The sequence below is a fragment of the Leguminivora glycinivorella genome, chromosome 22 (assembly GCF_023078275.1).
Source record: "Leguminivora glycinivorella isolate SPB_JAAS2020 chromosome 22, LegGlyc_1.1, whole genome shotgun sequence".
In the NCBI taxonomy this organism is placed as follows: domain Eukaryota; kingdom Metazoa; phylum Arthropoda; class Insecta; order Lepidoptera; family Tortricidae; genus Leguminivora; species Leguminivora glycinivorella.
Genome location: NC_062992.1, coordinates 9,903,266 through 9,916,948, shown reverse-complemented (window position 1 = coordinate 9,916,948; position 13,683 = coordinate 9,903,266). Strand labels below are relative to the sequence as shown.

The window sequence follows — 13,683 nt, the reverse complement described above, 5'->3', positions numbered from 1 at the left end:
AACAAGAGTGCATGCATCCTTCGAGAGGAAAAGAATGAGAATGAATGTCAGTAAGACGAAAGTAATGGTATTTGAAAGAGATGAGATTATGACAGATTGCGAAATTGAGATCGATAATGAAAGTTTGGAACAAGTGAAAGAGTTTGTGTATTTGGGAACGTTGTTTACAAGGGACGGTAAACATGGAAAAGATATTGAAAGGAGAGTGAATGCTGGGAATAGAGTGAATGGAGCACTAAACGCTTTTATGGGCAGCCAGAAAGTGTCGCAAAAAGCACGTCTGGCAGTGCATAGAGGAGTTTTGGTGCCTACACTTATGTATGGTAGTGAAAGTTGGGTGTGGGAGAAAAGACTTCAAAGTCAAGTGAATGCCGTGGAAATGAGAGCGTTAAGAAGCATGGCTGGTGTAAAGTTGAGTGATAGGATCAGAAATAGCGTGATAAGAGAGAAGTGTGGAGTGGATGTAGATGTGGTGACAAAGATTGAGATGGGTATGTTAAGGTGGTTTGGGCATGTAGAGAGGATGGATGAGAGGAGATTAACGAAGAAAGTATATGAAAAAGGAGTGGAAGGGTCAGTTGGTAGTGGAAGACCTAGGCGAACTTTTCTTGATCAAATCGGGGAAATATTGCAAAAAGGCCAGGTCAGAAGTACTCGAAACCGACGAGCGTGTATGAGAAACGTTATGAAAGTGTGTGAAGCGAAAGTGGTTTGTCAGGATCGTAGTAAATGGAAATCCGTGATCTCTGCCTACCCCTCTGGGAAACAGGCGTGATTGTATGTATGTATGTATGTATGTATTATTTTAATGAAGAATTCTATATATGGCAACAATTTTACATGTAAACTGACTGTCAACCTCTGTTCATACATACTCGTAACCTCAACCTTTGTCTCAGTGCATTTATAACGGATGTTATAATGGCTAAACCGATCAGGAACAGTGAATTATTTTAATTCATTCGGAAAAGGGTTTAACCATTTATAATTAGAATAAACGAAGCACTGTTTTTTACACCAGAGTTGTTTTGATTTTATATGGTGTTTGCACAAATTTATTTTGAAAAATAATCGGAGTCAATTCGTGTGAGATGGTAACACTAAATTGACACTGTCCGCAATCTAAACACGCGGCAGCGTGTCAAGCCAAGTTCAAGTAACCGAACTGGCAGACAACATCGTGTGTAATATTACACGAACTATTTGGAGCCTCTATGGGCGTCCTCACAACAAAAACTATTTCACATAAACGTCTTAAATTTGGCTCTTATATTGATATTTGTGACATACTCGTACATATTATGTGCCTGTCGTGATTGTTTCACCTGATGGTCTGATCGGAAGATTAGACCATTTCGTTGGATCTCCTTCTTGTTTATGTCTTATTATTTGTAACGTTTATTTTGTGTGTGTGTTAACGAATAAATTAATTATATTCTATTCTATTCTATTATAAAAGTTATAAGAAATTATATTTTATGTCATCAATTGTCATAAAACATTTTGAGGACTGCCATTGAACTTGGCACCCGTTTAGATCTCACTGCTTTTGTCGTTGACGCCAACAACCAAGGCATATATAATATTGAACTTGGCTCATATTTCCCTTTTTTGGTTTTGATGGGATTTTAACGTTACAACTGATCTTCAGTGAAACTATAGACCTGTCTTAAGTTCCTCTCACTTAGGTCACTGACCTCTTCCAGTAAATTGCGGTAGTGTGCGAAAAGTATGTTGGTGAGTGTGACGTGCGTTAGTGTGTGTAAATGGGGTAATTTGACAGATACTGAATTTTTACCCATCGTGACGGGCTCTTAAGAGCAATCCGTTTGCAGAAAACCACAGTCTCAGCTGTCCGCATGCCTCGATAACTTTTTCATTGAGCTGTTCGTATGTTTGGGCACTAGCTATAACTGTGGTATCGTCAGCAAATAACACAGAGAACCCTGTTGTAATGGCTGATGGAAGGTCATTAACAAAAAGTAAGAATAGGAGCGCCGGACGATCGAACGCAGGTCCGTTGTCTACGAGCGCTCGGCGCAGACTGAGCGGGCCCGTGTCAGCACAGTGTATTTTATTCGAATTTTAGGTGCTTTAATAAAATGTCTATCGACAGAAAGGTATGTCCTATATGTATGATTTTTTTTTATTATGTCAACAAGAAGTTCTAGTTTAGGATATTTTTGTTTAAGAGTTACAATATACGCAGGAACCGCAGGAAAAATACATAATGTAAACCTCTTTTTATCGAAAAAATGGGGAAGACACGGAAGGTTATTTATCCTCCATTTCAAATAAATCTTAAAATGTTAAACGTTGATTACCTCGTATAGGATATAATAAATAGGATTGTGATCATTTATTACCCCAAATGACATTTTTAACAGCACAATCACGATTCGAAACGAGTTATTCCACTATGAAATTTGAAAACGTCTTCCGAAGAAACTGATTTTTTTGAAGTATAAAAAGACATATTTTAAAATATTATCCAATTATTACCTAGCTTAAGATATATTCTTTTAGGAACATTATCAGTTTTTTAATAATCATTTATAGTTTCTTTATAATTTTGAATGAAAAAGGTTACATTTTGCCAAAAACGCTCGTCTTTAGGAATAAGGCCTCTTAAGCTATGAGCTCCTTGTGGTATTCATTTCATTTCATATCGATTCTGCAGGGCGATTATGCTCGCAATTTTATCAATTATCAACAGGATAAAGCATCCGTCACGTTCTGCATGGGTAGCATGGTCGCGCGATAGACGATAAAATATCAGGCCGTCCCTATCGCACTATTAGTAAGTGCGATAGGGACGGCCAGATGTTTTTATCATTTATCGCGCGACCATAGTCGTCGTTTTTTAGTCTATACTCCGTTTCTTTTAAGATTAGAACTATCTGTCAAACGGGCAAACGAAGAAGCAGTGGTCGTAAACCTTCCTCCTTCGATTTCGGCCGATACCACTGATTTCTCGGAACTTATGTACATAGTGTAGATTGTTAGATAGTATAATTGTAGATAGTGACAGTGACGTTTCGAAAGAGCGAAAAATAGAGCATAGTGTGAGAACTCTGCCTCTTTAGGTTTTTTAATGTACAACCTTTCCATGAAAAATTACAAACACAATTTATTAAAATTCTTAGCTTTTCATCTTAGAATATAAATTAACCAAAGTTATGTTTCTTATATGTTGACAACGCTGAGTAATGTATGTATTAATAAAACGCTATAATAAATACGAGATATTTATTAACTCGTATTCACTGTTCGATCCGCAGAATGTGCCCGATAAAAAACCTTATATCTCGTTCTTGACAGGTCTCTCTAATGCTAAAAAAAACGAAGTATACCAATCGATGACAAATTGTAACTAATTCAGTAACACAATGTAAATGGTTCCCCGCGACACAGGCACAGCCTAGTGCGAGGACCCCTGGAAATGTAGAAACCTAACTCTGTTAATAAACTTTCTTTCTTTCTTATTGTAATTTATTCATAAAGATATATACCGATAAATGTAATTAATAATATAATATAATAATTTATTTTACTTATACACCATTCCATCGACATGTAACAATTGTTATTAATAAATATATTTCATTTCATTTCTGTCTGCCTGGTAAGTATACAGTGGGAGAGTGATAGGTGTCTTATCCACGTTGATAAGAGATAAAATTGGAAGCATGATAGGCCGGCTGATCTGCTTAGTTTACTAAGCTATAGGACAATTTTTTTAATCGCTAAACTGACTAAATCGCTTCAATAAGGATGCGTTCGGATTACGATGGGGCTGTGTTGGCTGCTTTCGTGGTCTCACAAATGGTCTCGTCGGAAGATCAGCGCGCTCCGGGTCAGCATTATGCTGAGACGGGACCATTTCGTGATAAACTTATCATTTCATTGTACGTTTGTAGTTTTAGTAATACTGTTTTTTTTTGCATATTGTGTAGTTTTAAGTTTGTTACGAATTAATATTTTGATTGATTAATTGAAACTTTATCCAGGTGTTAAGCGGCGTGCTGCGACTGAAAGACACCCTCACCCACCTAATGTGGGGCGTCACCATCGAGCTGCTCCGCGTGACGGAGCTCTTCATCGACCAATGCGAGCAGGGCGCCGAGCGCCGCCGCGACGTGGGAGAGTGCATCCCGGTGCTCAAGCCTGTGCCCGGCTGCAGGCTGCCGCCGGATAACACCAAGCAGGAGGCGCGCACACCGCCGCAGGTACACACACACACACACACACACACACACCAGTGCGAGCAGGGCGCCGCCGCGACGTGGGAGAGTGCATCCCGGTGCTCAAGCCTGTGCCCGGCTGCAGGCTGCCGCCGGATAACACCAAGCAGGAGGCGCGCACACCGCCGCAGGTACACACACACACACACACACACACACACCAGTGCGAGCAGGGCGCCGCCGCGACGTGGGAGAGTGCATCCCGGTGCTCAAGCCTGTGCCCGGCTGCAGGCTGCCGCCGGATAACACCAAGCAGGAGGCGCGCACACCGCCGCAGGTACACACACACACACACACATACACCAGTGCGAGCAGGGCGCCGCCGCGACGTGGGAGAGTGCATCCCGGTGCTCAAGCCTGTGCCCGGCTGCAGGCTGCCGCCGGATAACACCAAGCAGGAGGCGCGCACACCGCCGCAGGTACACACACACACACACACACACACACACCAGTGCGAGCAGGGCGCCGCCGCGACGTGGGAGAGTGCATCCCGGTGCTCAAGCCTATGCCCGGCTGCAGGCTGCCGCCGGATAACACCAAGCAGGAGGCGCGCACACCGCCGCAGGTACACACACACACACACACATACACCAGTGCGAGCAGGGCGCCGCCGCGACGTGGGAGAGTGCATCCCGGTGCTCAAGCCTGTGCCCGGCTGCAGGCTGCCGCCGGATAACACCAAGCAGGAGGCGCGCACACCGCCGCAGGTACACACACACACACACACACACACCAGTGCGAGCAGGGGCGCCGCCGCGACGTGGGAGAGTGCATCCCGGTGCTCAAGCCTGTGCCCGGCTGCAGGCTGCCGCCGGATAACACCAAGCAGGAGGCGCGCACACCGCCGCAGGTACACACACACACACACACACACACACACCAGTGCGAGCAGGGCGCCGCCGCGACGTGGGAGAGTGCATCCCGGTGCTCAAGCCTGTGCCCGGCTGCAGGCTGCCGCCGGATAACACCAAGCAGGAGGCGCGCACACCGCCGCAGGTACACACACACACACACACACACATACACCAGTGCGAGCAGGGCGCCGCCGCGACGGGAGAGTGCATCCCGGTGCTCAAGCCTGTGCCCGGCTGCAGGCTGCCGCCGGATAACACCAAGCAGGAGGCGCGCACACCGCCGCAGGTACACACACACACACACACACATACACCAGTGCGAGCAGGGCGCCGCCGCGACGTGGGAGAGTGCATCCCGGTGCTCAAGCCTGTGCCCGGCTGCAGGCTGCCGCCGGATAACACCAAGCAGGAGGCGCGCACACCGCCGCAGGTACACACACACACACACACATACACCAGTGCGAGCAGGGCGCCGCCGCGACGTGGGAGAGTGCATCCCGGTGCTCAAGCCTGTGCCCGGCTGCAGGCTGCCGCCGGATAACACCAAGCAGGAGGCGCGCACACCGCCGCAGGTACACACACACACACACACACACCAGTGCGAGCAGGGCGCCGCCGCGACGTGGGAGAGTGCATCCCGGTGCTCAAGCCTGTGCCCGGCTGCAGGCTGCCGCCGGATAACACCAAGCAGGAGGCGCGCACACCGCCGCAGGTACACACACACACACACACACACACACACCAGTGCGAGCAGGGCGCCGCCGCGACGTGGGAGAGTGCATCCCGGTGCTCAAGCCTGTGCCCGGCTGCAGGCTGCCGCCGGATAACACCAAGCAGGAGGCGCGCACACCGCCGCAGGTACACACACACACACACACAGAGAGAGAGAGAGAGAGCTCTTAAGCCCAGTTGCATCAACCACATTCGTCAGACACATCATAGTCACGCAGCAGACGTCTATAGAATTTCACGTACAATAAAATTTAACGAACGCTTTAACGGTGACAGACGGTTTGATGCAACCGGCCCTTAGAGTGTCGGGCATCGCCTAACTCCTCAGTGTATACACACACACCCGTACACCCGGCTGCATGCTCCCACCAGCCAGATAATATACCATGCAGAAGAAGCTGAAATAGCTCCTCTTTACGGAGCGAAACATACACGGTGAAATAAAAAGGACCGTAAAAACTTTCCGTAGTGACTTTTGAGGTCGTAATTAGGGAATGCAATCTCGTTCTCGCGAGATCTCTTTTGTACGAGATCTCGGTCATATTTAGCGAGATTGATCTCGGCCGAAAAATTGACGAGATCTCGCGAGATCAACGAGATTGAACTCAAGCATAAAAAGCTCGCGAAATGACTAGACATGTTTCTTTCCCAAGCTGTAAATGATTTATATGAACTATATCATTTAACTGGACTCGCCAACTCGTTAACTCAGTAGAGATCTAGAGACTCAACTCGCTTATTTCGCTCAATAATTTACCTATCTGAGTTCGGAATGACGAATGACAGATTCAGACCGTTTCGAAATAATTCGAAGGGTATCAGCCAGGCCTATTTGCGTGATTCGCCATTATGGTATTACACATACGGCTGTGTGTATATAGCCATCTATTTTACGAATTTTCGTGCACAGAGTTTTGTTGGATGTCGAGAGAGCAGAAGCCTACAACAACTTCACTACGGCTGTCGTTTGTTAGGCAACCAATAACAATTTATATTAACACTCAAAAAATCAAATGATTGTATTATATATTTTTTATTTCTTTTTTAAATAGTCACACTACTATATATTGTAATATGTTATTATTATATATTTAACGGTCTGGCCTAGCCCAGCGGGTAGTGACCCTGACTGCTACGCCGCGGTCTCGGATTTCATTTCAATCCCGGTAAGGGCATTTATTCATGAATGTTCTCTATGTATCTAAGTACTTGTATATTATGTATGCCTTTGTCTGAGTACCCACTACACAAGCATTCTTGAGCTTACCGTGGGAGTAAGTCAATCTGTGAAAAAAGAATATTTATTTAATGATATTTATGTATATATTTCCGTTTTTCTTTCTATTTTAGTTTCTTATTTAACGTTTAAGAAACGTATTGTATTGGTAATTTGGTAGTCTAATATAATTAAATAATTTATTAGTAGTCAACTAGTCATAATTAATTGAGTAGAGTTAATGTTTTTATGTGGGTATATTTAATGATGGTAGGGATAACCTTGATTTTTATAATGTTAAATTTTTATCCTTTCATCAATAAAGGCATACGTTGCGAATTTTATAAGTAGTCTCTACTGTGTAGGTACTTGTTCGCGGTTGGCGTGACAACGATTTCGAATTTGGCACGCTTCTACTCATTCGTGAATAATTTTATATTATTTTCTTACATAATAATCTATACTTCAAAGTTTTAAAAATATATTGTGAGTGGTGAGGTACATAATTTATGTTAAACAATGTAAAATACATCAAAAAAATATGAAAAAATAGTCAAGATAAATACTTGTTTCATAATAGCAACCATTCTTATTATTGTTATTCTTATTCAGTGCTATATTGTGATTATTTACAAGAAAAAACACACAAACCGGCCAATCATTAATTTAACGCCACAACAACATAGTACGCACAAAAGGCATGCAAACAAGATTAACAATGGACGCTGAATAGAACCAAATACCTCTGCCACACTATGCCCCTCGCGCTGCTCCTCGTGCTGCCGCCATGTTGCCCTCTCCGGCCACACACTGCCCTACTCGCGCGATTAATCGCACTAGGTTGTTGCCGGCTCTTTGACTTGCGCCAAAAAACCGACAAAATAGGGAGCAGAGGGCATGATGAATAACGCGGCCGCACTATGCCTCTGCCTACTTCCCACACCGCTCGCCGAGTGTGTGGCAGCGGTATTATGAACTCAGTAGCTTTATAATTTTAAATATATGAAATTATAAAAAAGAGGTAGTCATGTAATGTCTAAACTCAAAAGAGTATCTACAGGGTGAAATAAAAAGGATGTTCAAACTTTGTATAATAGTGACTTGAGGTCGTAATGAACAATTTTTATTATGGGATAAAGCTGAAATCGAAAAAAATTGGCTTCATACATTTCGACTGTCATAATGCCGCTCATTTCTATGGAACAGCCAAATTTTTTAACATCGGTCCCATAGTAAACTCGCGAGATCTCGCCAATTTCGAGATCTCGCGAGATTGGTTTCATGAGTTCCCGAGATCTCGCCTGGGCCCCAATCTCGTCGAGATTGCATTCCCTAGTCGTAATGAACAACATTTACTATGGGACCGATGTTAAAAAATTTGGCTGTTCCATAGAAATGAGCGGCATTATGACAGTCGAAATGTATGAAGCCAATTTTTTTCGATTTCAGCTTTATCCCATAATAAAAATTGTTCATTACGACCTCAAGTCACTATTATACAAAGTTTGAACATCCTTTTTATTTCACCCTGTAGATACTCTTTTGAGTTTAGACATTACATGACTACCTCTTTTTTATAATTTCATATATTTAAAATTATAAAGCTACTGAGTTCATAATACCGCTGCCACACACTCGGCGAGCGGTGTGGGAAGTAGGCAGAGGCATAGTGCGGCCGCGTTATTCATCATGCCCTCTGCTCCCTATTTTGTCGGTTTTTTGGCGCAAGTCAAAGAGCCGGCAACAACCTAGTGCGATTAATCGCGCGAGTAGGGCAGTGTGTGGCCGGAGAGGGCAACATGGCGGCAGCACGAGGAGCAGCGCGAGGGGCATAGTGTGGCAGAGGTATTTGGTTCTATTCAGCGTCCATTGTTAATCTTGTTTGCATGCCTTTTGTGCGTACTATGTTGTTGTGGCGTTAAATTAATGATTTATATTATATTCTTTGTTGTACAGGTGGAAATCCTCCCGCTGCCGACGCTGCAGAGGCTGCTCTCCGCTCAGCTGCCCAACACCAAGCTAAAGCTGCTCCGCATCCCGTTCCACGCCACCTGGCGCCAGTCTCTCGCCGACTTCCAGTAGCCAACGCTACGTGGACAGATAACCTCAAAACAAAAATCTATCTGACACAGTTACAGTTCGTCAGTAAATACAGGCGGCATATTTAAACGTATTTTCTTAGTCGGAGCAGATTTCATCAGCAACACAGAGATAACTTCTCTCGTAACGATCTAGGTTATGGCATTTTGGGCCAGCGCACACGGAGGCAACAGTTGCTCGGCGACTTTTTTGTCTCTGTCGTCACCCCTTGCGATAGTTTCCAAGGTGCGCACACGGGAACGACAGTGACGCAACCACAGACTAAAAAGAAGATATTACCATAGACTAGTTCTATAATCTTTGGATACTACGGACGCAACTTTTTCTTTTTTCATGAAATTGAGAGCCTATCCAAAATAGTTTTTTGGTACTTCAGAATGAGTGTTTAAAAGTTTTGATGAACTGGTTAGAATTTTACAACCCGGCATCGTTTTTTCTCAATATTGTCGGAATATTCTTTTAAATTCTTGTCATATAAAATCGGTCTTTCCTCTACTTCTTCAATTAAACGACAGATATCAATGTCGTATTCAACAATCTGCATTTAAAATTATATTTATTTCGACTAATAACATACGTTCGCCCAGGCCAGGCCAGTGATAACTGTCAAAATGACAACCGACCGGCGACTGTTTTGTCGCCGTGTGCGCACTTGCATTGAAACCAATAGGGAAGGAGACAGTTGCGTCGCAGGCCTATCGTCGAACCCTGCGACAAAAAAGTTGCGTCGCAACGTGTACGCACCTTCATACTAGCCCATAGACCGAGCGACGGAGACAAAACAGTTGCGTCTCCCGTCTGTGGGGGCCCTTTGAATGTTGAGGGTATTATTTTCACCTGGGGCCTATTTCTCGAAAGATATTAGTCTAATAATATTAGTGTGTTGCCATGGCAACCGATACGATTTGACAATTCGTGGACTATATAAGGCCCACTTGCATCAACCACTTAACTCAGGTTAGTGGGCTGTCAACTGTCAAATCCATACTAATATTATAAATGGGAAAGAGTGTGTGTGTCTGTTTGTTTGTCCGTCTTTCACGGCAAAACGGAGCGACGAATTGACGTGATTTTTTAAGTGGAGATAGTTGAAGGGATGGAGATTGACATAGGCTACTTTATGTCTCTTTCTAACACCCCACTTCCCTAAGGGGGGGGGGGGGGGGGGGGTTAGGTATGGAGCTTGCAGAATTTTTGGATTTAACGCGAGTGAAGCCACGGGCAGAAAGAAGCTAGTTCCATATAAAATGGTGGGTTAACCCTCCATTTTCGTTGGTGCAAGTGGACCTTACTCAAATATCGTTCTAGAAATGGGCCCCTGTAATACAATTGTCTGTCCTCCGGGCGCAAACGTTTGAAACATCAATTGCCTTGTGACACTTCTTGACTTGTGTTATAAATACCTTGAAAGTGTTACACAATTTATAAGAAATATTGTGTTTGTACTATTGACATTGAAAATAATAATATATGTTTTGACATTTTATTATATTTCATGACGCATATATTCAATTGGAAAGAATAGTGCATAAAGCTCTAATATGCGATACAGATGAAACATGCGCACTATTAACAAATATAACATATCTGTAGCCTTACCAGGAATTTGACACTGACCTATTCGCTAGCATAACTTATTTTCTACGCATCTCGCTCGCACGACTAGATTTTACTCTGCCAATAATTCCATTGGCGACACATAGTCACAGTCAATAGTTGGATACTTTACCCTAAAAATTACTACTGAATGAAATGGAATCATGCCAAAATTAAGCAATTGAAAAGATCGTTTGAGGCTAATACATACTTTAAATTTATCGATCCAACCCTTCCTTTGGCTATAACCTAAAATATAATTTTCTCATAGATAATAGCGGTAATATACATAACACCAAAACTGTACAAAAACAGGCATTATCCTATATAAAGCAATAACTAGACTCAATTGATAGTTGAATGTTATCATTTCAAGAAGATTAGCATAATTAAATAATAACTTGCGAAATAAATTATTCAAGATATAAACCCACTTAGATAGCTCCACTTCTAAAATATAGCTTCGTCCTGCCGGCCGAGCAGAAGTGACAATCGTTGGCGCTACGTGGCGATCGGAACGCAGTCTGGCTCTGTCGCGCCCTACAGGAGAGCGATAGGGAGAGCTAGCTACGATACACTTAGGCCATTTTTTTCAAAGTTTTTTTAAGGACCCCACTTTTTTTGGATTTGGAAATTTTTATGTGATTTCCACTTAGAACGCGAGCTCTTTCAATCCTAATAGGAGAAAAAAAGCGTCCCAAGGATTTTCCCATTCCGTTATCATTATTTCATAAATTTTGTATAAATAAAAAAAATAAAAAAATAAAAATACGTTTATTACCATAACACAAACAAGAGTAACAGCAATGGGAAAAAAAAAGTAATATGTTAATTCACTTAAGCCAGGGGCGGCTCACTCCGCGATTCTATCGCCGCGCTACAAGTACATCCTGGCGGCTGCGAGTTCGCGGCCTACTCAGGGGTGGCGCGCGTTCTCACAGAATGCACGTTCGCACTTTCTATTGTTACTTTATGTCGCGAAGATTTTTTAAGCGATGCCCGCGTGTGGAATGGCTAATAATACTTAGTTAAATAGACATATTGAATAAAATAAATACCATACGACATTCTTACACAGATCTACTATCGATTAAGCCCCACGGAAAAGTTCAATAAGGCTTATGATGTTGGAACTTGAACAAAAATATATAAATACAGCATATATACCTACAAAGTACCCAAGACTTGAATATAATAGTATAACATTTTATGTGAGTATAATTCGTTTGGATCCATTGGTAACCCTATCACCAGCGCGCCGCGCACGTGCGGCTCGTTTCTTTGTAAGAATTTTGTAGGTATTTAAAAAGGCGGCATTTCGGGAACATCAAAACAGTGGGCCTTCTGTACTTGTACTATTATATATTCTGTGCTTAAGCTAAGCATAAAATAAGACCTAAGTACATTTTTTTTTTCGTGCTTGGTAAAATGATTCTGGTCTCAACATGTGCTAGGTTATAATACCCAGCGTTGGCGGTAACGGAATGAAAAATGTATGGAAATCTTGGGACATTTCTATTCTCCTATCTGGATCGAAAGATCTCGCGATTCTGAGTATGAATCGCATAAAAATACCTATGTTAAATAAAAAAAGTAAAGTGAATCGTAAACTAGAACATTCCTTTGCTAATCCGCGAATTGATAACGTGCAAATCAATCAGTGCTAACCCGTATATATGCGTATTTATTTTTATTTTTGCGGTGGGAGGGTGGGAAAATTAATTGCATGTAAAAAAATACGCGAGTAAGTATAACGGGTTAGCACTGATTGACTTGCACGTTATCAATTCGCGGATTAGCAAAGGAACGTTCTAGTTTACGATTAACATAGATTTCCGCAAAGTAACGCCTGATCCATCTATTATTTAAAAAATGGGGTGGACAACTTTGACAAAAATGGCCCGCTTACGAAGCGTAAGCGGTTGTGACGTTAGCTAGGTACGTAGTAATTTTGTATAAATTAGAAAGTGACCAGCGTCAACGTCAACATTTCACTACTATTTGGATCTCATTTCTAAAATGTGGTTAAAAACTATATAAAACCCTCTACATGGGTTTTTTTAAGAAGAAATAGATTTAATTTCAATCAAAAACGGTTGATCGATACATTTTAATGGAATAATGTTAGTATAATGGTTTGTTCTTTTAAGAAATGTAAATATAACCGTAGGTTTTAGACAAACATGTGCCTACACTGGTTCTTGGCCAATCAAAGACGGTAGTGTATGAATATTTTGTTTAAATATTAATTTCATTACTTTAATATAGGCCTTGATATATAAATAGTTGATAGGGATAATTTGGAAAGATTATGTTATAACATATTTTATTATATTATAGTATATCGTGTATGCAAAGTACAAGACGCCGTGATGAGATGTCAGATATTTTTGTAAACATGCGACGGATTGGAAACTGATCGGTTGCTGTGAGAATTGGTCTTTTTCTGTATTAAATTATTCAATAGCTATTTAAAACACGCAAAGTTAATCTATAGCAGTTTTGGTCTATTTGTAAACGAAATCGTCTGGTATTGAATATATTACAAAGAATTGTAATTAATCTTTAACACTGGCGGAGCTTGCATGATTTTTCAAAACTTTCTAAATTGGTTTGTGTGTAAAATAACATGTAAAGCTACTTCTATGAACGTTCTGCCACTGATATTTGTAAAAATACTTATTGAAATTGCTGAAGTCCACCCAAAATAGCAACAGCATTATATATTAGGACAAAACAAAATAAATTTCGGAAAAATCATATTTTGAGTACTTGAGTAATTTTGGTATGTATTGGAACAATTAGTAAACATTTTTCGGACAGACTAATTACCTTGTTTTCAAGAGGAATAGTAAAACAATCTTTTAAATAAGTAGTACAATATTTGGAAATAACTGAACATTCTCTTGAACTTATATACATTTATATGCGTGTCACATGT

At 41.8% G+C, this 13,683-nt stretch overlaps 1 protein-coding gene across 2 annotated transcripts in view; it reads left to right on the top strand.

Annotated features, from left to right (window-relative positions):
• The window catches only part of LOC125237657 (anti-sigma-I factor RsgI2-like), a 51,810-nt gene extending 47,059 nt beyond the window's left edge, over nt 1-4,751 (top strand). For both annotated transcript variants that reach the window (XM_048144787.1, XM_048144786.1), the window contains exon 16: nt 4,011-4,751. In XM_048144787.1, the coding sequence (XP_048000744.1) occupies nt 4,011-4,490 (480 nt within the window). In that variant the 3' untranslated portion in view covers nt 4,491-4,751. The remainder of the gene's footprint in view (nt 1-4,010) is intronic.
• Nucleotides 4,752-13,683: the final 8,932 nt, after the last annotated feature.